This window comes from Orbilia oligospora (assembly GCF_000225545.1).
Source record: "Orbilia oligospora ATCC 24927 unplaced genomic scaffold scaffold00083, whole genome shotgun sequence".
Taxonomy (NCBI): Eukaryota; Fungi; Ascomycota; class Orbiliomycetes; order Orbiliales; family Orbiliaceae; genus Orbilia; species Orbilia oligospora.
Window position 1 is genome coordinate 534,715 of NW_011645640.1, and position 22,721 is coordinate 557,435.

The 22,721-nt window shown below is 45.6% G+C and overlaps 5 protein-coding genes across 5 annotated transcripts; 2 read left to right on the forward strand and 3 right to left on the reverse strand.

Moving 5' to 3' along the window:
- Positions 1-1,971: 1,971 nt before the first annotated feature.
- Positions 1,972-4,647, reverse strand: AOL_s00083g160 (uncharacterized protein; the record flags this gene model as incomplete). The annotated part of the gene is made up of 5 exons (XM_011125339.1): positions 1,972-2,706; positions 2,774-3,536; positions 3,612-3,674; positions 3,841-4,411; positions 4,479-4,647. 5 exons carry the CDS (start codon positions 4,645-4,647, stop codon positions 1,972-1,974), a joined length of 2,301 nt encoding a protein of 766 aa, XP_011123641.1.
- Positions 4,648-14,909: 10,262 nt separating this feature from the next.
- On the reverse strand, positions 14,910-16,290 carry AOL_s00083g161 (uncharacterized protein; the record flags this gene model as incomplete). The annotated part of the gene is made up of 4 exons (XM_011125340.1): positions 14,910-14,956; positions 15,027-15,330; positions 15,399-15,498; positions 16,205-16,290. 4 exons carry the CDS (start codon positions 16,288-16,290, stop codon positions 14,910-14,912), a joined length of 537 nt encoding a protein of 178 aa, XP_011123642.1.
- A 347-nt stretch (positions 16,291-16,637) lies between these two features.
- Positions 16,638-17,372, forward strand: AOL_s00083g162 (uncharacterized protein; the record flags this gene model as incomplete). The annotated part of the gene is made up of 3 exons (XM_011125341.1): positions 16,638-16,745; positions 16,907-17,086; positions 17,160-17,372. The coding sequence occupies 3 exons, from the start codon at positions 16,638-16,640 to the stop codon at positions 17,370-17,372; spliced, it is 501 nt and encodes a 166-aa protein (XP_011123643.1).
- Positions 17,373-18,426: 1,054 nt separating this feature from the next.
- On the forward strand, positions 18,427-19,345 carry AOL_s00083g163 (uncharacterized protein; the record flags this gene model as incomplete). Its single annotated transcript, XM_011125342.1, has 4 exons — positions 18,427-18,691; positions 18,790-19,141; positions 19,235-19,246; positions 19,312-19,345. The coding sequence occupies 4 exons, from the start codon at positions 18,427-18,429 to the stop codon at positions 19,343-19,345; spliced, it is 663 nt and encodes a 220-aa protein (XP_011123644.1).
- A 783-nt stretch (positions 19,346-20,128) lies between these two features.
- Positions 20,129-21,323, reverse strand: AOL_s00083g164 (uncharacterized protein; the record flags this gene model as incomplete). Its single annotated transcript, XM_011125343.1, has 4 exons — positions 20,129-20,224; positions 20,291-20,590; positions 20,664-21,065; positions 21,144-21,323. The coding sequence occupies 4 exons, from the start codon at positions 21,321-21,323 to the stop codon at positions 20,129-20,131; spliced, it is 978 nt and encodes a 325-aa protein (XP_011123645.1).
- Between the last annotated feature and the right edge of the window lie 1,398 nt (positions 21,324-22,721).

The following is a 22,721-nucleotide window of genomic DNA, read 5'->3' on the forward strand; positions in this document are numbered from 1 at the left end:
GATCCGCCTTAAAGATTTATTTTTCGCATTTCCCCACCAAAAGTGAGTTAGTTTAACAGCCCACAACAGCACAACTAAAACCGGCATTTGATATCCGACAGCGGGAGCTGGTAGAAAATCGGTATGACAATCCGATGATAAAACTCTTTTGTCTCTCAGTTGCCTACAAGTCTGGAAATCGATAGTGATGGTGTTGACCATTATCAAAATTGTTGGTGGTTTTGTGATTGTTATGCTGATTTCTGGCTTCAAAGCCAGCAGAACATAGTCAACATGACTGAATTATAATCTTTCACAGCGATTATATTTTACCCCAATTTCAAAATTTGTACACTCGCAATAAGATAGATGATAGATATAATATCAAGAACGTTCCGATAGAGTTACCTGCTAGACATATATATACAAAAGGGGGTGTCTGCCAAAAGCAAGCTCAAGAGGTATCAGGGAGAACAAAAAGAAAAAGAGAAATAAACCATCGTCAATATTCGATCCCAAAGTCGCAAAGATTGTATCTTGATCAGGAAGAAAAAGAAGAGGAAGAAGAAGAAGAAGAAGAAGGGAGAAGAAATATAAAAAGGAAGCATGAGAAAGAAACCCCAAACCGGTCCCGAAACACTGGTATCTAGATCTGAAATCTCAAATTCCGGCAACCCGTCGACTGAAAAAAGGGAGAAAGCTAGGACATCTCGACAGCCCACCAAGAGCTATAGATGGACCCGGGGGAGGGAAGCTGAGGATTTTTTTTAATGATATATTTCCAATAGAAAGGGAAAAAAAAACATTTTTGTCATTCGCAAGAGGTATAAAAGGAAGGACCAAGCATCGCCGAATATATGTTCAACAGAAAGCGAAGGATATCAACATATAGGGCTTAACAAAGCCTTCCAGGAAACGGGTGCTGCGAAAGGGTGCTCGGAACAGGGAGATAATTAAATCAAGTTTGTAACAAACAAAAGTGGTATCCCCAAGTCCGAAGTAGAAGCAAAGAAGCAAAAGGGAAAAAAGTAATGACATATCTTACACGAGAAGGATTTGTATAAAAAGGATATTTTTAGTCGATATAAAGAAACAAAGAAAGCAAGAGAGGCAAAGACTCCGGATATAATACAACACTAAGAAACGGGACGAAAAAGGTGGATTATTTTTGTTACGTGAAAAAAAGAACAGCGAAGGCAAAGATATCAAAAAGAAAAAAAGAAGACAAAAGGGGTAACAGAAGCTCCGCTACAAAAAAGAGGCGTAAGCACGTAAAACTGTTCGTGAGTACGGAGGAGGTCAGGGCAACGGAGTGTAAAGAAGCTATGTACCGAAAAGGATCCGAGCAGGGACTCGTGAGTGTACAGAACCAGCAAGTGCCTCTGCTAGGACCCTTGAAAGAAACAAATGGGACCAAGGAATAGGATTGGACAAGTTGTGCCATACGGACTTGAAAATGCCACAATCCAACGGTATTCAGGGAGCAAAGACAATGTCATTGAATCCCGGAATACTGTCTTTTCAACTGAACCTCGAAGAGATGGAACGAGGGAGGCCCGAAAAGAAGAGGAGGAAGAAGAAGCCCGCATAGGAGGAACGCCGCCTGTAGATCGTAAAGTGAAACGGGAAAGGGAAAGGCATCGTTGGGGACACAAAGGCTTTTTTGGGCGTAAGGAGAAAATGGAAAAATAAAATAAAAAAAGGTGCATAAAAGCGTAGTCGCCGAGTATCGTCTTCTATTTATGGTTGTCGTTACTGTGCGTCATCGGCGTTCGTAGGCAGTTTCGGACTAGTATTGGCATTGGGAATCGTATCCGTTTTTTTCCACCGAAAGATCTTATTTAAATTGAAACGTGATCGCGTAGGTCTGATCGCACCCGTTTTAGAGGTCTGCTGCTCTCCGGGTGAAGGGGGACTGCACCTTCAAAGAAAGACGGGGGCTACCAGAGGGCATGATAGCCCATGAGGTAAGCCATCCACAGTCACAACGAATCAGTCAGAGAACTTCCTAGGAAAACAAGAAAAAAAGTTCTTGATGGTCACGAACGGTGTTGTTGAGCCTGAACTTTTACCATCTGCTCCTTTACCAATAATACCACCTCCGTTAGCATGGGGATATACTTCCGAGGATGTCGAGAAAATTTTCATCTTCTTGAGCAATTTCAGTTGTTCCTTACCGTGATGGCCAAGCCCAAGAAGATCTGGTGCCCCTTGCTCTTGGTACGCTTGTGAGGCTTTTCGGATCCGGGAGTCTCCAGAGTAGTCCCCGCCATTGGATATTGGTGCATGGAGCACCCCAACACCACCATTCGTTCGTTGCTTATCGTTGAAGTCGTATAGTCGGCTTTCGCTTGCTCCAAGGGAAGAACTAGCTCCATTGCTAGAAGGCTGGTAGTAGAGGGAGTTCCTAACCTTTTCCAAGAAGAATGGCCTGTCCCCCTTTTCTGTGCACTCGGTTATCAGGTTCGCCCAGATTGCCACGTTTGCGTTCACTTCAGCAATGCCAAAATTCATTTCTGGCATGACGTCTGCGATCGATTGGAATAGTGGTGCTGCGAAAAGCTTCATGAAGCCAACTTGTGATTTACCTAGTGCGATGCTCGAGCCTTGAACGGGTGGGACAGCCAGCGAGGTCGGAATCTTAAGGTCGGTTTCGAGCGAGGCTTGTCTCGCAAACTCGTCGGTCAAAATGACAGTCCATTGGGCAGCAATATCGTATCTCCGAGCCTATAAGAACAAACAAGGATTAGACCGGGGGGGTTGGGGTGAGAAAGAAGCGATTCCGTATACATACCACATTGCTGATATCGGCACATTTGATCAACAATGTGCACAAAAGGCTCCGGTTGGCCGAGATTGTCTTTTCATCCCAATTCTTCATACCCTTGTCCTGCTTGATTTTCTGCTTCAGCTTCTCCAATTGAGACATGTAATCAAAGTGAAGGCCCATATCCGTCGCAAGGATCGATTCGATCATTAATCTGCGCATGTTAGGCACTGTCTGGGTTATAGGCCAGTGCTTTCGGAGAACCTGGGAGAAGGCAGCACAGTGAAAGGACTCCAAAACGGACTTGTCGTTGTACATCTGCGCGAGCGGTGCTTTCAGCGTAACCAAGAAAGCATTGTTGACACCAGGATGCCCAACGTCGTGGCCAATAGCCACTATCAACAGTGTAAGGGCATCGAAGGGCCGCAAGATTTTAGACAAGGACGCCGTGCTGCCCGTCTTAGGCCTTGGCGCTGCCTTGCCGTCAAAGTGTGGCAGAACTCCCAATGCAAGGCAGAAGTAGAAGACCCCTTGCAATACATCCACCACGTGCCGAAAATTGTGGTACGGAACTTGTTCGTTGTACGCCCTACGGCAAGCAAACAAGAAATCCGTGAGCTGTCCAGGCGATATACGCCATTCTTCAACCTCAGGCATAGTAAAGGCATGATTGAACATTTCAAAAGCGCAAAGCAGAAGCTCGTCGTCTGTGAACTCATGTGCAGAGAAATCCCATCGGCAAACGCTCTGGCGTACCAACTCGTGCCTATGCGGTGATACTCGGATTTTGCTGTTCACCAATCATCGTCAGCTGCAACCATCCGAGAAGGGCAATCACGAAGAACATAAGGAATATTCCACAAACCTTTCTGACTGCGTATGCGCTGGACCGTTCGGTTTAAAGATATCTGACATTAACTCGGACACCCTAGGAGGCAAACAAATAAAACGATTAGCTTCCCGTCTCCGTAATAAACTCCTTGTCGAGGGATTCCCTCCAGCATAATCACTAAGTATCAATCACAACCACCCAACTATCCGTCATCATGCTTGATAGTTTTCGGGACGGGAAGTCTAATAGGGATTTTCCTTACATCTTCTCCCGCAAATACGCATAACCTTCTGCAACACGAACGTTGTTCTTTCGTTCCCGTTCTTCCGCCTCTAAATCGGTGTCAACGCCAACCCACGATCTCTTCCTCTCGGTTCGCCGTTTCTGAGCTTTTCGTGCCAGCCGATAGCAATGCATGGATAACGCCTTCGTGTTCTCTTTCGTCAGAGGCGAGGGGTATGCTTCAGCGGCGCCAGTATCAAGAAGCTTGGATGCAAGTATCGCCTCTTCGTTGTCCGATTCAGTCCACAGTCCTCCAGATATTGTCTTATTGGCTGGATCTAGTTCAGATATCAAAGCAACAGCGAGTATGTTTTGGGAGTATGTTTCGATTTCCATTTCCTCTCTGATATGACGAAGCAGGGCCTTGCCGTAAAGCGGATCGTCTCCTACCGATGATGCTATTCCCGAGTCATGTCGGTCGGCTTCCTGTGGATCGTCCTCCTCGAGGTGTCTGGCAGGAACATCCAGTAGTAGGACTGTCGGTGTCGGGTCGTAGTTGCTGATTTCTCCCAAAGTAGCTAGACAGGATGACGCAGACGAGTGGACCGATACTATAACATTATTCAGAACGTTAGAATGTGACCCTCCTTCTTGTCTAGGCCCGATAATCAAACTTACCGTTCGAGAACACGGATAATAAGGAGTTGATGTTTCGTAGGACTTCCTCGTTCTCTGGTTCCATGCTTTCGTCTACCACTAGCGGGAGTGCCATCCGCGAGATGCTTCTCTCCAACTTAGCCCTCCGGTCAACATACACCACATTGCACTTCGATATCTCCTTAAACATTGTTGCTGTGTGTTTCAAATCTTCCTTGGCTTGCCACCGACACTGCCGCAGCTGAGAAAGGGGATCGTTCCCTCAAGAAGGAAAAAGAAGAAGAAGAACCTCGAATGTCGAATTATCGTCCAAAGAAAAGACACCCAGAAAGAAAGGAAATCCCCGCTGAACGAAAAGAAACAAAAATAAATGACGGGGATTGTTGAAAAGGAGAGGCCCCTCCGGATGAATCGATAATATTTACAACAGCGCCACCTGGAAGGAAAGAAAAGAAGGACGTCCCGAGTTCAGGGAACCATAAAACTGGCGGGGTATCGAGGGATATAGTTGGTAACGGATTGGGGGGCTATTTTTTTTTTTTTTGTCGTCGAAAGTGACTTGATTGATTGTCTCGGATCCTCTCCAGTTGTGAGCCAGGAAAGCCGTTGACAAATGACTTGCTTTGATTTGCTTTGGAATTCCTGCTTAACCTTGGCTAGTCTCCTTTTCGCTCATCAACTTCTTTGAATTCTTTTTTTGTTTCTTTGGGCGCAGGCTCAGGCCGAGTCGTCACACGAGGGCTTGTGTAACACAGGAACAGGATGGAAGGGTGCACAGTCCTGGTCTCGAGTAGTTGAGTAACCCGCCGGGAAGTAGAAGAGGTCCCGTTGGATGGATGTGAATTAGTCAACCAGCGGGAACGCTGGGCTGTCGGCCGGATTCTATTTGTTGGTTGGTAGACAAGGAAGCCCAGGGAATATTCTGTCGAAGCACAAGAGAAACCTTAACGTTGCCGTTCGGATATCCCAAAGTTCGTTATTGTGTTTCCCTAATGTTCCTAGTAGATGGTACACCCGGTTACTCTACGACCTTCTCAATCAAGTACTTTCCGTTTGTTGACACTGTTTGTGCGTGTGGTTGTGCTTTTTCGCTTTTCCTTGGTACCAAAATATCGAATAAAGTGAAGGATCGGTCACGAGGGAGGAGTAAGTAGTTTCCAAAGAAAGGGCGAAAGTTTTCGGTAAGAGGAGGGATGTGTCTAATGGCCGAATGGTATTTTCTTTTAAGAAAGTCGAATGTGAGGAGCGGGTTTGGGAATTATTATGATTAAGCGTCGGGGTCGGAATATTCTGTACTCGGTTCTGGAACAGAGGAATGTCGAAAAGCGTCTAAAGTCGCTAAAAAGAAAACCAGATGAGCTCCTATCCTGAAAAATTCGAGAACAATTTCACCAAAAACAGTTGTGCAAAAGGGAAGAAAGAATAAAGGCAGGTGTGTTCAGAGAAACGGAGCGCGGTGAGTTTCTAAGGGCGAGAGGCGTGATGCAATTTGCGAGACGAAAGGGTCAATGCGAGCGAGGGGGAAGAAGGACGAGACACAGACATAATAATTGTGAAGGGGAACAGCTAAGTTGCATTTGACTGCAAGGAAGCCCAGGCTAATAGCAATAGTATCGATCAATAATAGCTGAGAGCCACTGCACTGCACCGCTCCACAATCAGAAAATGTCAAAATTAAAAATGCGGGTCCAGTAATAGGTCGTATGCTTTTTGGGAATACAGATCCCCCCAGCGAGTGACCCAGGGCCCTTATTCTTGTTCTTCTTCTTGTTGTTCTTCTTCTTCTTCTTTTATTTTTTTTTTTCTTCTTGTGTTTCCTGTGCTCCCTCCTCTTCCTCGGGTGGTGCGAATGGGCTATTGCAGGGTGATCAACGCCAGAGACGGGGCATAAAGGGAAGTACACTATGTCGGGGGCTCTTAATGCGACAGCCCCGATCAGGCAGCTAGTGCTTCAAGGTAGCTGACTACTGCTTTGCAAATGAAGCGATCGAAACGTTTATTTGCGAGCAGGAGTATGCAGGGCGTACGTAACGGTAGCCCGAGTGCAGACTGGAGCGTGATGTAGCGGACAGTATTTCAAGATAAAGCAATGGTGAATTGATTGATAGCAGGGTGCAGATGAAGGGACGGAGGGAGGGGAAAGACTAGAAACAGAAACAATACGGGGAGACACACACAGACACAGACACACATACACAAAACAGAGTACACAGTACACAATACATACACACACGCTCTCTTTCTTTCCCTTCTCTCGCAGTAAATCGGGGTCCACCCAAAAAGCTTCGAGAAGGTCCGGAAGGTTAGGGTGGTATGTAATGTACGAAGAAACAAGAGTCTCTCTTGCTGATGTTGGGTCAGCCACAGCCCTCCCCGCCGACGTCTCCTGCGACGAGTCTTGTAGAAAAAAGCCCGAGAGGATGTTCGAGAGGGAGAGTATGCGGCCGATGAAACGTCCCGGAGGTGAATGACCTTGGGAGGCGACGAAGGGCTAGCACTGTATGCGCATGTACAATTGTATTTGTATACGTAGTAAATAAGAAATGCTGGGGGGGTGGAAGGCTTAAGGAAAGGAAAGGGCAAGTGCGAAATTTAAAAACGTCGAACGAAAATGCATCCGGAGAAACAGGAATCGGGCCAAGTAAGGACGTGCGTAGGGCTTCTAGAAAGCCGGCTGGAGTGTTCCATACATAAAACTACACCATCCACAGCCAGGTTTCGTTTCTGTGCAGCAGCGCGCAGTGCAGACAAGAGATCCAAATCTGTGCTGTGGAGTCCAGCTAGTCCGAAGGCACGAGGACAGCGCCGGTATCTCAATCGACTATTCAGATCGGTTTTGCCCAGCGGCTACTGTGCACGGAACGACTGTCTTTACTCAGACTGGTATTGGCTAGCAAGCAAGAGATTCGAGGAATGTCGACATAGAAACAAAAAGAACAGTCAATACCTGTTCGGGTTCCTCAGACGCACGGATGCATTTGCACATGTACATACATGTGTGTTGTTCAACGGGGTTCGTCAATCTTGCTTGAGTGGCTGCGGCCCAAACAAAGGACAGCCTGGGCGCAGTAACGTCAATGTTCCGTCCGTTCTGATTTGATCCGATTTGATCTCGAGGGTGTGGATGGGGAGTTGATGAGGTTCGAACAGGCCGAACAACTATCATTTCAACAGGGCACTAATGCGATGCAGTCGAACAGGCTGCTTGGATTCTCGACCTCCAGGCGATCGGTCTTTGGATGTGGGCAGGCTGTTTGAGTTGAAAGAAGGCGACCCGCATGAGCCGGCTTCAGTAACCACTCCTTGCGGAATCGGGAGAAAGCGCCGTTTTTTCAGGTCTGCGTGCGCTTTAAACCTCAAAAAAAAAACTAAGGCCCTCGAAGAAGAAAAAAAAAGTCAAAGAATGGTGGAGCAGGGTTGCTTGTATGGTTAGACCATGCAGGAAAAAAAAAAGTAGCATGGACTAATGGCAAGGGGGAAAATGAACAGGTTCATAAGAAGCGTTTGAAGGGAAGGTCCATGTCATCCCAAAAGGCATGGCTTTACCATTGACATGGAACGATTGAATCGATTCAAACCAAACTGGAACTACTCCATCAACTCAACAATGGCCGGCAACAGCATACCACCTCATCTACCAATATTCCGGAGTATCCTTTCTGTTTGCACCTTTCTTAACCAAGAATTGTGGACAGGAACGATGAGACCCAGGGAAATGTGTCTGAGAAATGGGGGGGGGAACAGGCTGACCGGAAAAAAAGATCATAGCCAAAAACCAAAGGATGGGGGTGAGCGGGGGGGCCTGTGCTTTCGCAGTCCCAGCAAAAATGTTTTTCCAGAGCCCCGTCAATGGCTTGACCGAGGGGCGGCTCAACAAGCAAAAGTTTCAGCAGGAGAGGGAAGGGGGCTCAGAGACCGAAGAGAACTGGTTGAAACACCAAGTCGACAAGGGAAAGACGGGTTCCCAGAACCGAGAGCAAAGATGGTAATATCTGAAGGACCGAGGGGACGTGCACCTTCACAGGCGATAACTTACTACTTTAAAAAGGCCACGGCTCAGGCGCCTAGGCTCGCTCGCCAAATTGTTTCTTGTCCGTCCCAGAAAGAAAAGAACAGGACAAAATAAAACAAAGCAGGACGGCGATGTCTGTTTTGGTCTTTCTGTATCTTTGATGTTCCCAGAAACCGGGTTCACTGGTGTAGAAGTGTGTCGAGAGCTATGTTTGAAAGCTGGATCAAAACATACACCATCAGCCCAATTCGCTGGAACAAACCGACAAGCTAGCGGGTTGTGCAGATATCCCGAGAATGAGAAAAAGAGAATATCAAACGTGGAAAACTCCACGAGGCAATGCACAAAGTGTGGCAAATTTGCAAAGCTCGTTGAAGTTGGATTTTTTTTTATGTAAAGGCAAATATAAAACGTGGTGGCCGAGTCTGAGACCCAACCGATACCAAGGGAATGGGACAAAATATGTGCAGGGGAGAAAAGAAGCATAGCATCCTTCAGACAAAAAAGACTTTGACGGATGCTGTGGGCGACGTGCATATGCATACTTACATACCAGAGTCACTGAATTCCTTCACGAGAGACAAGAATAACAGCAGATATCGGCAGGAGACTGTGTGTTCGATTTCTAAAAGTCAGTTGGGTATTAGCATGTGCACATGTAGGATTGCTATGCTGCAGCTAGCTTGGCTGCGGGATGACGATGGATGTAATGGGTCTCGGTTTTATGCTAGTCTTGGTCTGAGGTGGGTTATATATATTTGAAGGGAAGATACTCCTAGAATACAAACAGATTCCGGAGGAGCACACATACATACCTAAGTACCTTTTGACAGTAACAGGCCCGGCTTGTCAATTTGCAAATGCAATAAGCCTATTAGCTATTAATTGTTTAAACAAGCCGAACGGTCGTTAGAGGAGGCGATTGCCTGTGTCGCTTCGGTTGTTTAAACGGTTTGAGCAAACGGTCACAAACAATCAGGTCGATCAGCTAGCTTTGATGACGATACCAGACAGACAGCTAAATATAAATAAGTCCGTATGTATGTATGTATGTATTCCTCTGGGAGGCAATGTTGGAGGACGCGTGGTCTCGAGGATATATAAGCAAGCTATACCTTCCGATGGTATCGATACAAAGTACCTTGCAATGGAGGAACCTTCGAGGGCAGCTGCGGGAGGGGGCGTTAATCACGGTTTTATTGCATGGACAGCCAGCAAGATTAAAGTTTGGATCTGGGGGAGGATGTCACCGGTGTGCATGAATGAATGCATCGAACGACATCTTCAACACATCTGCGCTGTAAAGGATCAGATGGAATCGAACAAGATGAGTCTTTTGCAGGCTAAATTGTAAATGGAATATCATATCTCCATAGAAATAAGGAATAAGAAACATGCACCCCGGCTATCAATTTACCGCTATGTACGCTACGCTAAATTTTAACAGTTAATATAATATCAATTAATAGATCGATCCGAATTCGAATTCTCACAGTGCAGTGCAGTGCTTGTTCTGCATGGCCGGTGGCACAATCAACATCACACTCGTTCATCCACTCGCTCGTGCACTGCGCTGCACTCCGCACATAGTGTATGTAATGTACAGCGATCGCAAAAAAGCAAGACCTGCACACGCGCCAGTGCATACCCTCTTTCCTTGGTTGACCTGTGGGCGAATCACAATTTGGATCTCCTTCCCTGCACGATGGGCTGGCTGGGGCAGGAATTCTACGACGCTTCTGGAAGTTCTTAGTGCTCCATTTTCACGGGCTTTCAGAAAGGATCAGCCCAACCAAAGATGCAATCGAACAGGCAAAAGCAGAGACAGGCAACCAGGGCCTGTCTTCCCCGAGACTCTTCTTTCTCTTCTTCTTTCTTTTTTTTCTAATCTTCTTCTGTTTTACCGGGATACCGTCCTGCTGGGCACACTTTCCTTCCAGAAAATATACACTTCAATTGCAGACTTCCCATTCCTTCTTTGCAACTATGGTACTAGCGTCAGTTCTGAACAAAGATAGAAGATCCGTGGTTTTAATTCGCGTTATTTTCCCTTCGATCGGTTGTTCGAGAATGCTTCCTTTTGCTGGTTGCGGTTAGAGTTAGAATCCCAGCAGCAAATAGCAAAAAGGAAAGAGAGGCAAAAGAGGTAAGAGCAAGAACAAGCCTTTTTTTTCCTTTTCTCTTTTTTGCTGCAAATATCAGATTCCTCCAACGTCATGGCGCGCATCACGTGATACCTGCACCTCCAAGTTTGAACTCTATTCAAAATCCAACATTCCGGGAACTCATTCGGTGTATATTACTGAAGGATTCGGTATATATCAAAATAGGCGTGGGGGGCGGACCTTGGATGTGGCTCATGCTGGAGTAACTTGGCATCTTCTTCATACATGCAATGACAGTCCGAAGATAACGTTGTCGTATCTAAAAATTCCAAGACACTGGATGCTCATGGGTTCGTATTTTGAACAATGCATGCAAGCACAAATCGTTTAAACTTACGAACTCGAGTAAGGTCGACTGAATACCGAACTTACTTGTATACCCACAGACGCAGATATCCCATGCACTTCATTGTCTCTTGTCTCATTCGAATCCGAGTGGATGGTGTTATATGCCAACGCTAGATACTTCAACTTCATGCATATCAAAGCCTTCCTTACCCCTCACTTCTAGAAGCTTTTTCGTCTTTTTAGTTCCAATAGCGAAGGAGACCACTGCAGCGCAACATACCTGGTCCATCTGCAGTCGCCCAATGTGGCTTGATAATCCCGTTCCAATCCGACCAGTCGACGTAGCTAGCTAGCTTATTCGCCAGTTGGTTTTCCGACAAACCCTGCAACATACCATGCATGGTCGGAACTTCCATTCGATGAGAGAGAGAGAGAGGTCCGTACATGCATGCTGGCCGGCAGGTTCCCGAATGGAAGACTATAGGTCTATAGCTAGGGTGATGCAGATGACTCAACAGTCCCTCCGCGAACTTTCTCTAGCACCTTCCTAGTTTCGACGATTTATAACGCCTCTTGGTTTAATTTATCGAAGTTCGGGCTTTGTTTTCTTTATTTTGAGCTCGGATTCAGGCATGAACATCACCGTTGCCTCCACACACTAGGATTCTTATGATATGCACGCGGCCCTTGTAATAATGTATCTCGAAAATCTGAGATACGGTGGGGTTTGCATTAATATTCCTTCCGATGGTACTACAAGTCCGCGAAGCTAAGGGGGAGAAGAAGCAAATGATGGATCCACTCTCTCACTTCACTGATCAAAAGGAACATGCATATCCCGAGATCCGTGTCAAATGGAGCCTGCAGTCCAAGAGCTTCTAGAATACTAACCCTGCGAGATAGCTCGATCCAGATGAATATGTGCAAAAGGATGTCATCAGCTGGATTATATTATTAAATATAATCAATAGGTATGGGTTTAACTTGCAAGACATTCCACCACCACTACGATATAGGACTTGCGTATTCGCAGATATTCTTAATCATGCATCGAATCCCTGTCGACATCAAATCGAAGCTCTGAAGCTAGCCTCGATAGAATTCTAGAATGATGCAACGATGGTGCGCGATTACCAGGGAAGAGACACACACACACACCCTCTGTTAAATATGATATCAATGTGTCGAATTGGTATTATAATAAATCACATGCATGAGAATCATATTCCAAAGCTTCTAGAACAGTGGAATGACATGATGATACAACTAAGTCCTTTTGTTAAGTTTACGAATAGACCAACAAACAGGCCGGTATGCAAGTCGGCTTATATAGAAGATATAGTCAAATCATCCAATCTGAATATCCAGCACGTACGTATTGTCACATGCACATCACCATCATCATCAGATCTTATTATGATTTTACCACATCCACAACTTTTATTTTAAGAGATCTATACCTGGAAGCTCATAACCCAAAGCTCCAAAAAGAATTGTACATGATCACACTCAATTAAGAACATCCATTTGTCTCACCCCAAGACCTAGTCAAAAACTCCCTTTGTGACGTCTAGCAATGAGACCAGTCGAGTATCATGTCAAAACTTGTAAAAAAAAATATCTCAACTGGAACATTTATAACGTTAACAGTATGATCCCAAGCTCGAGCTCGAGCTCGAGCCTCCTCGCCAATATTCCAAACCACCACCACCACCACCACCAGACCAAAATCCTTCCGAACCCTCACCTCACCAGCTCAACCGACCCAATCAATCCCCAAGCAAGGATCACAACCACCACCACACCCACACTTCACATCCTAAGCCACTATTCCCAAAACCTACAATATTTCCTTATACTTAAACCTCGCATATGCATGTCTAACAAAAAAAAGAGAAGCAGAAGAACAATCAGAAGAATAGCCAAAGAAGAAGAAGAAAATCAAAAGAATTCACATAGGAGAGACCACACGGAGTACAACCGGTCATCCCAAACGCAAATCCCGCGGTACCGGGCATGGTAGCACCCCCCCTAGCTGAGGAAAGAACAGTCCATCCAGCACGACTTCGATCGAAGGGAAAAAAAAAAAAAAAAGGGCTTGCAGCAACCACAAAACATCACATTTGCACAAGCTTCTCCCCGGCAATTTCCACCCCATCTCGTATTCCGTAATAATTCGGATATCAAAAAACAAACGGCAGAATCGAAAAAGAAAGAACGCAAAAAACAATAAAAAAACAATAATACGGAAGAATCCAGGGAAGAGGGACCAGGTACCCACAATTTGTCCAAAAGACACATACACAGTATGTACATTTTGTATTCCCACTTGCATATATGAACAACTGTGCAAGAAACGCCGCACGCTTTCTAACGACGCGGAATCCCCAAAAAAGTAATGCATAATATACCTAGTTACCTAAACGTACTAGTTAATAAGTGGATCGTTTTAAGGCCTCCGTAGTATAATACCGTCTATGCATTCTAAGAAAGAAAATATCCTTGAATGCCGCCGGCCTTGCATGTCTTTTTTTTTCTTAAAAAAAACCACTCGAATTAATCCAACGACTTAATTATTTTACGCCGAAGCGCTATGAGCCGTCCGGTTGTGATAATATATCCGTTATAATTATCCTATATACGTATAACCATATGCATAGACGATGTCCCCCCCTTCTTCCCGGAAAACCAAAAGCCCCCTACCCCCCTCCTCTCCCTTATAGCTAAGCTCTCGACAGCTAAAGAATCACTTTTTTTTAAAAAAATATACCTAATATAATTTCAACAGGTGATTATGGCGTCGTTACCTTCACAGCTCAAACGGAAAAATATATCATCAATAGGCAAGTACATAGGTACGTACCTAGCTTATAATACAACTATGCACCACAGAACAAGCCATACCCCTGGTCGCATTTCGAACCAATCACCGGGTATTAACGGTGTGTAGACACCACAAAACCCATTTTCCTTCCATCTACAAGTACTATCCCCTAGCCACTTGGTCAAACATTGCATGCATAGGTAATGCACGAGTGCCGTGCGATTTCCCACGGCCAGGATGTGTGTGTATGTGTGTGTGCATATTTGTGTAGCCTGTATACGTCTAGCTCTATGTATTTATGACCACAGTATCAACACATCTTCGACTGGGGACTAGGCGTCCCAAGGTTGCACAAAGAATCCCGGCTGTAGTGTCTCGTAGATCCCATAACGAGGCTTCCGGAACGCCTTCCCTCTTGCCCCCCTCCCACTTCTTATAAGCTTATCCTCCGCGGATGATCCAGTGAGTTATAATCCGTCTGTCATATAATTCATCTCGCTGGCATGCCTCACCGCGAGTTAATATGATAATCCTAGAGCAAAATCTTAGAATAGAAGATTTCCGATTCCATTCCTTATGTATCCTAGATTAAGTATCTACTGGCGATATTTGTGCACGAAACGGGAAAAAAAAGAACATTGAAAACTGAAAGAACGTTGTAGTAAAGATAATAACGAGTAACACAAGAGACTTTTTTTTCTTTCTTCGATCTCTCTCCCCTAGACAAAAAATAAATAAAAATAGAATCCACTACGAGAAGGGGCTGGCAAATTAAAAAGGGAAAGGGTGCAGAAAGGAAGAGCGATGTGATTGCAAAACATTGATAAAAGCAAGAACGGATAATATTGATGAGGACGCCCCCGTCTACCGCGAGCCCTATGATCCGAGAAACCAGCGATGAAAGGAGATAAGGGAAGTCGGTGTCTACAGCATGCCGTCTCTCTGAAGCGATCCCGGCGAGGAGACTATGTAGCAAATTCGTAACAACGGTAAAGCAAGTTTGTGGAGTCGATTTTTTTTGTCTTTTCATTCTTAGTGTAAAAAAAAAAAAAAAAAAAAAAAGTGATATCAATCGTGAAGAATCGAGATAAAAAAGAACCCTGTCGAGAAACTATGGCGAGGATGCTTTTTTAGACGATAACATGCCCATTCTGAGCTGTGTTCTATTCGGCATCAGCGGTGTCAAGGTCATCATGACGTGGTGGAGTTTCTACGGTGGATATGTTAGCCAGGCTCCCCTTTTATTATTGGGATATCATAGGTGGGAAGAAAAAACTTACGGTCACGTTCTCGTTCACGGTGGCTGTCACGATCACGATCGCGTTCGCGTTCTCTATCACGTTCACGGTCTCTCTCATCTCTTGGGCTTCTCATTTCGCGATCACCGTCGCGGTCACGGTCCTCTTTACCGGCGGGGCTACGGCTACGCTCGCGAGTTCTCCCATTTGGTGAACCGCGTTCCTCACGGCCTTCACGGCGACGAGGAGAAGCAGATCGTGGTGGACCGCGGCGAGGGCTACGGCGCCTTGGGGCATCACGACCTCCTTCGAACCTCCAGGAAGCAGATGGAGGGGTTCGGGCCCACTAATTCGAAGTAAGAAGTGTTAGAGAGGGTTCTCGATGGCCCTGGCGTGATTGGTATATGTACGAACCTCAATTTTTAGGATGTCATCACGTCCAATACGACGTCCATGCATCTCAAAATACGCGTCGTCGGCATCCCGACGAGATTCATATTCGACAAATGCAAATCTAGATTGAAGAAACACATAGAACCAAGTGTTCGTAGTCAGCTTCGAGTCCCTTTCTATCTTCTTCTTCTTTTTGCTTTCTTTCCAAGGGAAAGTTCCGAGGATGTAACAAGCTACAAGCTTTGCAACATCGGCGACCAGACGGGGAGACAGGGATTCTGAGACTTACAGTCGGCTGCTTGCAGTTCGTGGAGCAGGAATGTCGCAACGGACCAAGCGTCCATATCTGTAGGCAACGAAAAAACCGAAGGCAGAGTCGTTAGAAACGCGTTTTTCACTTAGGACATGTTATTGGCTACGTGGTAATTGCTTCGCTCGGAAGAGGAGGATGAGGGGAAGGATTGTAAGGCCGATATCGACGGACGACGGCGACGATGAGAGCTCGATCGGTTCGATCGGATGACTTCCGCTAGGGCGAGCGAAGGAAATAGTACTATGGGGGTAGGACAATGGGAGAGGTGATAGAAGAAAAAGGAAATCTCCTCTAGCAAAGAAAGGTCGATAGGGACCGTATACGTATGATTCCGCCGACGACTAGCAAGGACCTTAAACGGGGGGACACAGAGAGAGAGAAGTCTAACGAGGACATTGAGGGGAAACAAGTTGGATTTCGAGATCTTCCGCATACGGAGTCCGCCGTCAACGTGCATCGAAGGTGTTCAGGAGGAAACTGTTAAGGAGGAGGAGGGATCGGTTTCGATCGGTACCTTTCGAATTCGTATGCGAGATCGCGTGCCCTAGTGCCATGGCCGAAGCCAGTGACATAGAGCGTGGTGCCGCCACGGGAGGACATGGTTGACTGGAATTCCGGGAATGAAGCAGAGTAGGAGCGTGCGGAGTGGTGATGATAATGGTGACGATGAAGAGTGATGAGGTTGGTGGTGAAGAGCCAGATTTTGGGGCACTGCAGACAAAAAATGAAGAAATATCAAGTTTGGCAGGAAAACAGGATGACTAAGCCCAGCCTGATTGCTATTCTTACCATTACCGTCACCGCCCAATGCACCTAACAAACTCCCTCATTCATCCACGATCATTCAAATTCATTCAAATTCATTCATTCATTCAATCAATCAGCTCAGCCTCTTCGGAATTAATCTTAATCACCTAGATTCCAGACAAAGAAAGGGAGGTGAAAGAATGGCAGACTCGAATTCCTCCCCGAGGACTGCCTCGGTCACGGCTCCTGTCCCGAGAATCTCCATTCAGTTCTGCATCCAGTGCAAGTGGAACCTTCGAGCGGCGTATGTAAGTGCGTCTATACCATGCCAACAGTGAATACAATATATCTATAGAATACTTACAATTCAATCCAACATAACTTGCCCACTTTTTGCTCCCGTTTTGTGCATACTTTGCATCCAAAAAGATATTCTTTGTCTGATGAAACCTGGGTTCTCCAACAATAGTATGCCCAAGAACTCCTTCAAACATTCTCTACCTCCCTAGGAGAGGTATCTCTCCGTCCTTCAACCGGAGGTATATTCATTATCATACTTGAAACCCTCAATGAACAGTCAGTTCTCGAGTCGCATGTGATATGGGATCGCAAAAGCAACGGTGGTTTCCCAGAGACAAAGGAACTCAAGGTGCTTCTGCCCTTTTTCTTTTCCAAAATCATTACTCCATCAATACTTATATGATTTGTCGAAATGATTGTAGAAGAAAGTCCGTGATATCATTGATCCCAACAGAGACCTCGGCCATGTCGATGGCAAGAAGAAGTCCGTTTCGCAGACGCAATCGGATCAATCGGCCAGTAATGCTCCACAGGAATCGCCAGATGATACTCAGACTGGTGGTACCTCTGGTCAAGAGAGTCTTGGAATACAGGTGGTAATGGCCGAACGAAAGGCCTGCGAAGACTGCCAGTAGTAACCCATCATCTTATAGCTTATATCAAGCATTGATATGGGGCTCTGTATTACGAAACAAAACTTCCCGCAAGTCACGAGGAACTTCGGGCTCAAAGCCTCATTTTACGACCAAGCATAATATAATTATAACCGTCCTCACATATAATATTACTAACTAAATTCCAATATACCCTTGCCTGTCTCGCGGCGAGCCTCCGGGCAAGCTTCCAAGAGTGCACGGAACCGCCCGACAAAAACCACACCAACAATTAGCAATCGATCGTTTATCAGCGGCATTCGTATCTTGGAACATAAGCTAGCTAGCTAGCATCTAGCTCCACAAGAACCTCGTCCCTTTCTTTTCCAGGTTATTACTTATGTATTATCTGCCATATAACATCCAAGCTAGTTCTATCAACAAGGCGGGAAAGCTTATCAGCTTCCCGATGCGTCGTCGTCTGTCCATTGCATTGTTTTCCTGAAAGTTACGTTCGAAGACCATCCAACCTCCAAGTATATAAAGAGACGCAAACCTCCCCGCCATTTAAAAATAAATATAAAATAGTATAGATATAAAATAGAAAGAAGATACCATCGTGTGATCGGTTTCCCCTTTCCGACATCAAAAAGAAGTCGCCTTCATTAGAGAAAAGGGTACGTTGATTGGTCTCCGCGCGTTTTTTGATGTCATGTGTGTAACTCCACGTCCACATTCGAGCTAGTTTCACACCAATTGCTTGCTTTCTCTGCTATCTCGAAGAACTCCCCGCTGCAGCTAGCTGGAAATTGTGACCTTTTTGTTTTTCGGAAGGAAGGCGATAGAAAACAATGGTGTTCAATTCAATTCAGTTCAGTTCAGTTCAATTCAAGTTCAGAAAACAACTTAGCTCAGTAAGGGGTAGCTGTTAACATTCCAGGGACCAGACAGACTATATTTCATCTCGTCATCCTCCTCCCCATCTCCCGGGACCTCCATCGCCATCATTTATCTCAGCTTCATCAGTTCACAATATTTCCCGTTATTTTACCCCAGAAAGTTATCCCCTTCTCGGAAATTTCCCTAGATTTAAACAATGTCAAACATCCACGTCTCCCAGCACCCTTGCGTTCGCGCAAAGCTCAGCCAGTTGCGATCTAGCGCCACAGGTCCCAGAGAAACAAGAGCTCTCGTCACCGAGATCTCTAGCTTCCTAGCTGCAGAAGCATTAGCTACCTCGTTAACCACCATCCAAACGGGAGAGGGTACCTCTGCTCTTGGTGAAAAATATGCTGTCGAAGATGTCGCCGAAAAGGTGGTTTTGGTTCCAATCCTTCGATCCGGTCTTGGGATGCTTGAAGGTACACTATGGCCCAAAATATCCCCATATAAATGGATCATCGTAAAAGAGATGACCAGAAAATAGCCATAAACTGACACAGATACCCATCATGTCTAGCCTTCAATAACCTTCTCCCAACCCCTGCTGCTATCTACCACTTAGGTCTCTTCCGTGAAAAGGCCACTCTATCTCCAGTAGAATACTACAACAACCTCCCAACAACATCCGCCAATTCCGGACCCCCAGCAGATCTAGCTATCATTCTAGACCCTGTTATCGCAACCGGTGGTACCGCTATCGCTGCAATCCAAACTTTGAAGGAATGGGGTGTCAAGAAGATTATCCTATGCAGCATTCTCGGTGCCAAACCCGGTGTGAACCACGCTGCTGAAGAGTGGCCCGAAGGCGTGGAGGTTTACCTTGGAGCCATTGATCCAAAGACAACCCCTCAGGGAATGATTGTACCTGGGTAAGTGAAGTCTAAATTATCTATATGTACTCCGTTTATCATTGAGAAAAGTCATTAACTAACGAACGCCGGTGAATCTGTTGGAAATAATAGGCTCGGAGACATGTAAGTACCTAACCCTGGAACTGTTCCGTCTGCTTGCATCTGACAAAGCTAACGTATCTCATTAGTGGTGACCGACTCTTCCTCACAATTGGGAAATGAGCTTTTTAATTTATGATTAATTGAGTTAATGGGCCATGTTATATTGGCAAACGGTGTAATTAGTATTTATACAACTATCTAATTACTGCGTATACATTCGTCGTAACCGTGAAGAACAGGTTACCTATCATCTTACCCGTGGGTTGTTATTACGGAGAAAGGAGATTATTTACGAAGCTAGAGATAGCGGATTGTCTTACGCATGGGATAGCTTTTCTTGGAAGGGTGTATAATAATGGTTTAGAATTGTCAAAGAATTCTTTTCCAGGTTTTTGTTTTCCGGGTTAAAAGGTATTTTAAAGTGTTCTTTTCAGAGGTCGTTATCGCGTCACAAAAACAAGGGCGAGAAAGAAAGGAAAAAAAAGAAGGGTGGTTTAAAATGTAAGTTAGGGACAGCTTTGAAGGTTCGAAAAGTGCAGAAAACAAAGATAAAAGGTTCGTAGTGGCACATTTTATGGAAAACCGGTCCACAGGAAAGATATAGTTACGGGCGTTAAATTTTTCTTGTCGTAGAAGTACAGAGTCTGTGCTAAGAATCAATTGATCGACTCTGCTAGAATTGCAAAAAAGGCTTCGTGGTCGTTTAACAAGGGCTCGTGACAAAGAGGCATCCAAATCCTGAAATCCGTGTATTCCATAGATCGTGAGGCTTTCGAAATAATTGAAAGGGTGTGGAGAAGTAACGTCGTCGCTCGCTCGAAGATGGGGGTGTCTGCGTCATCGGAGTGTATTGCCGTCGCTCGTTATGTTCATTCGAAGCGTTGGGATCGGTTCCCGAACGGATTATTTTTTCTTCTGTTTTCGGGGTGGTGTTACCGGCCGTCCTTGCCCAAGACCTCCGTATACGTACTTTTGTTTTTTCTCCGCTGGTTTCAATATCTGTTACCCACACGTGTTAGCCGATCGAATTCTACGCTACACGCGAGCTTCGGAATAGCATGGTACCTGGAAAGAGCACAACAGGCTCTCGTCTACGCTCATCATAGCGCCAGCATTGTCGAATTCACCACAGTAGTTCGGGGCGGAGAACAAGGTAACCAACTGCCTCTTCGAAAAGAACTCGTATCCGTCCTCGACGACCTGATGAGCCCGGCAAATGAGATCCATATCATGTTTCTGCAAGAACCGAGAAACCACATCAGGGCCGAAGGTGAAGGATACGCCACGATCGTTTTCGCTCCAGCCGGTGATATCCTTGTCTGGATCGGACCAGAGCAAGTCGCAGAGCAGACCACAATCGGGAATCTAGGAACCAGAAGGAAAAAAAGGTCAATATATCAGCATAGAGATCGCTACTAGGTTGGGAGCAACTGCTTACATCAGTTGGACGCATGACCCTCCTGATTTGTTCCATGGAGTTCAGATCTGGGGAGAGACCACCATGCATGGTGAAAATTTTCTCATCGATGATCGCAGCGATTGGGAGGCAGTTGAAGCAGTCAGTAAAAGTCTTCCAGAGCTTGATGTTGTATCGTCGCTTGCACTCATCGTAGAAGCCATAGATACGGTTTATCGATGCACACTCGTGGTTGCCTCGAAGGATAAAGAAATTCTCTGGATACTTGATCTTGTAGGCGAGGAGGAGGCAGATGGTCTCCAGGGACTGCTTTCCTCGGTCGACGTAGTCGCCCAAAAAGAGGTAGTTGGCTTCAGGAGGGAATCCTCCATACTCAAACAGACGCAGGAGATCGTAGTACTGGCCGTGAATATCACCACAGATCTAGATGTTGTTACAAAGGTTAGCGGCGGAGCCCTAGTCAATGCTTATTACAGTGTAATTCGGACGCGTCCAACATACCTTTATGGGAGCCTCGAGCTCGAGCAGGATTGGTTGGGAGATGAAAATTTCCCTAGCTTTCGTACATAGGAATCGAATTTCTGTCTCTAGCAATTGGACCTGCTTTCCTGGCCGACTACCTCGCACTTCCAATAAACGGTCGATGATGGAATCGAGGTCTACATCTGCTTGATCCGCCATCTCAATGGCAACGGCAACAAGGCTCGCGAAGGTGACTTGCTAAGAAGCGGGAGCGTGTAGAAAACAGACAAGCAACAGACAGAACCGACGACGAAAGGACCAAAGGAGTGGCTGGTGAAGGAGATAAGCGAACGACGACGACGGACGGACGCACGGACGGATTCTAGATGGTAGAGGAGGGGAGGATCGGAGAAGGAAGAGGGAGGGGTTGTAGATGAAGAATTATTTTCGGTGTGCGCCGCTGGTTTTGTGGTAAATAAGACGATGAGTAAGATTTGATAAGGTTACTGGTACGGAAAAGGGACAACCGGTTAGAGAAGATTAAGACAAAGACATCGCTGGGGGTGGGCAGGTGTGTGGTTGGTCTCTCCCACATCGCCACCACAATGTCCCAACAGCATGACGGTGATGGAATAGATCGAGCATACCTGAACTACGGACCGAAACAGCTGTACTTCTGTTCGAGAAAGGAAAAGAGGACGTGACAACTGCGAAACTTGGACTAATACTGTGAACAGGGGTTTGTTGAGAGAACAGAGGGAGAAGAAAAAAAAAAAAGAAGAAGAATATCGCTTCGCCGGAAAGTTGAGGAGGAATGTCGTGGGGGCAGAAGACGGGGGGACGAAATATCCGGAAGACAGACTAGTTGAGATGTCTGGTCAGAAGCAGCAGAGATGATGAATGCCTGGATTGAGTAGAGCAGCAGATATCGAGCAGATATGGCTTTTTTTGAAGGTCGTGAGCTTGTTGTTGAGATGGTGTTCTGGCCAGATGCGGAGAAGGAAGAGGAAGAGAGGAAGAGGAAGTTTTCTTTTTGCTGGGGATTTCTTCCTAATAACAAGACGACAACGGCTTTTGTTGTTGTGCAGCAGATCTGAGCGGACTCGCTCTCCCAAAACGACTTCTTTTTTTTTAATAATTTAACAGAAATTCCAATTTACTCGAAATTTCTGATGTTTGTGAAATGTGCTATCCTCGACGATGACGAGAATATCCAGTGGAATAATATTAATAATAAAAAAAAAGAAAGATTTTTTTTTATCGGCGAGTTCAACTGTTCGCGAGGTAATGGGGTCTGGTCGCAGGCAGTGTAATATAGTATAGTATATAAGAATATAGTATATTATATGTAGCTGTCTGTCCTCTCGGAAATTCTGGGGGCAGCTGGCAGGATCTGAAAAATGTCAAGTCAGTTCAGTTCGGTTCGGTTCAGTTCTCTTTGTCACTATCTCAAAGCACACATGTAGGGATATTCAATTCGAAGAGATAGCAGACGAACGAGGGAAAGAGAGAGAGAAAGAGACGACGAAAATTTGTACCAGGCTGTGCAAGGTAATGGAAGGCGAACAGAAAGCAAAAGAAGGAAAAGTATCATAAGCAAACAGTGCAGGAATAGGG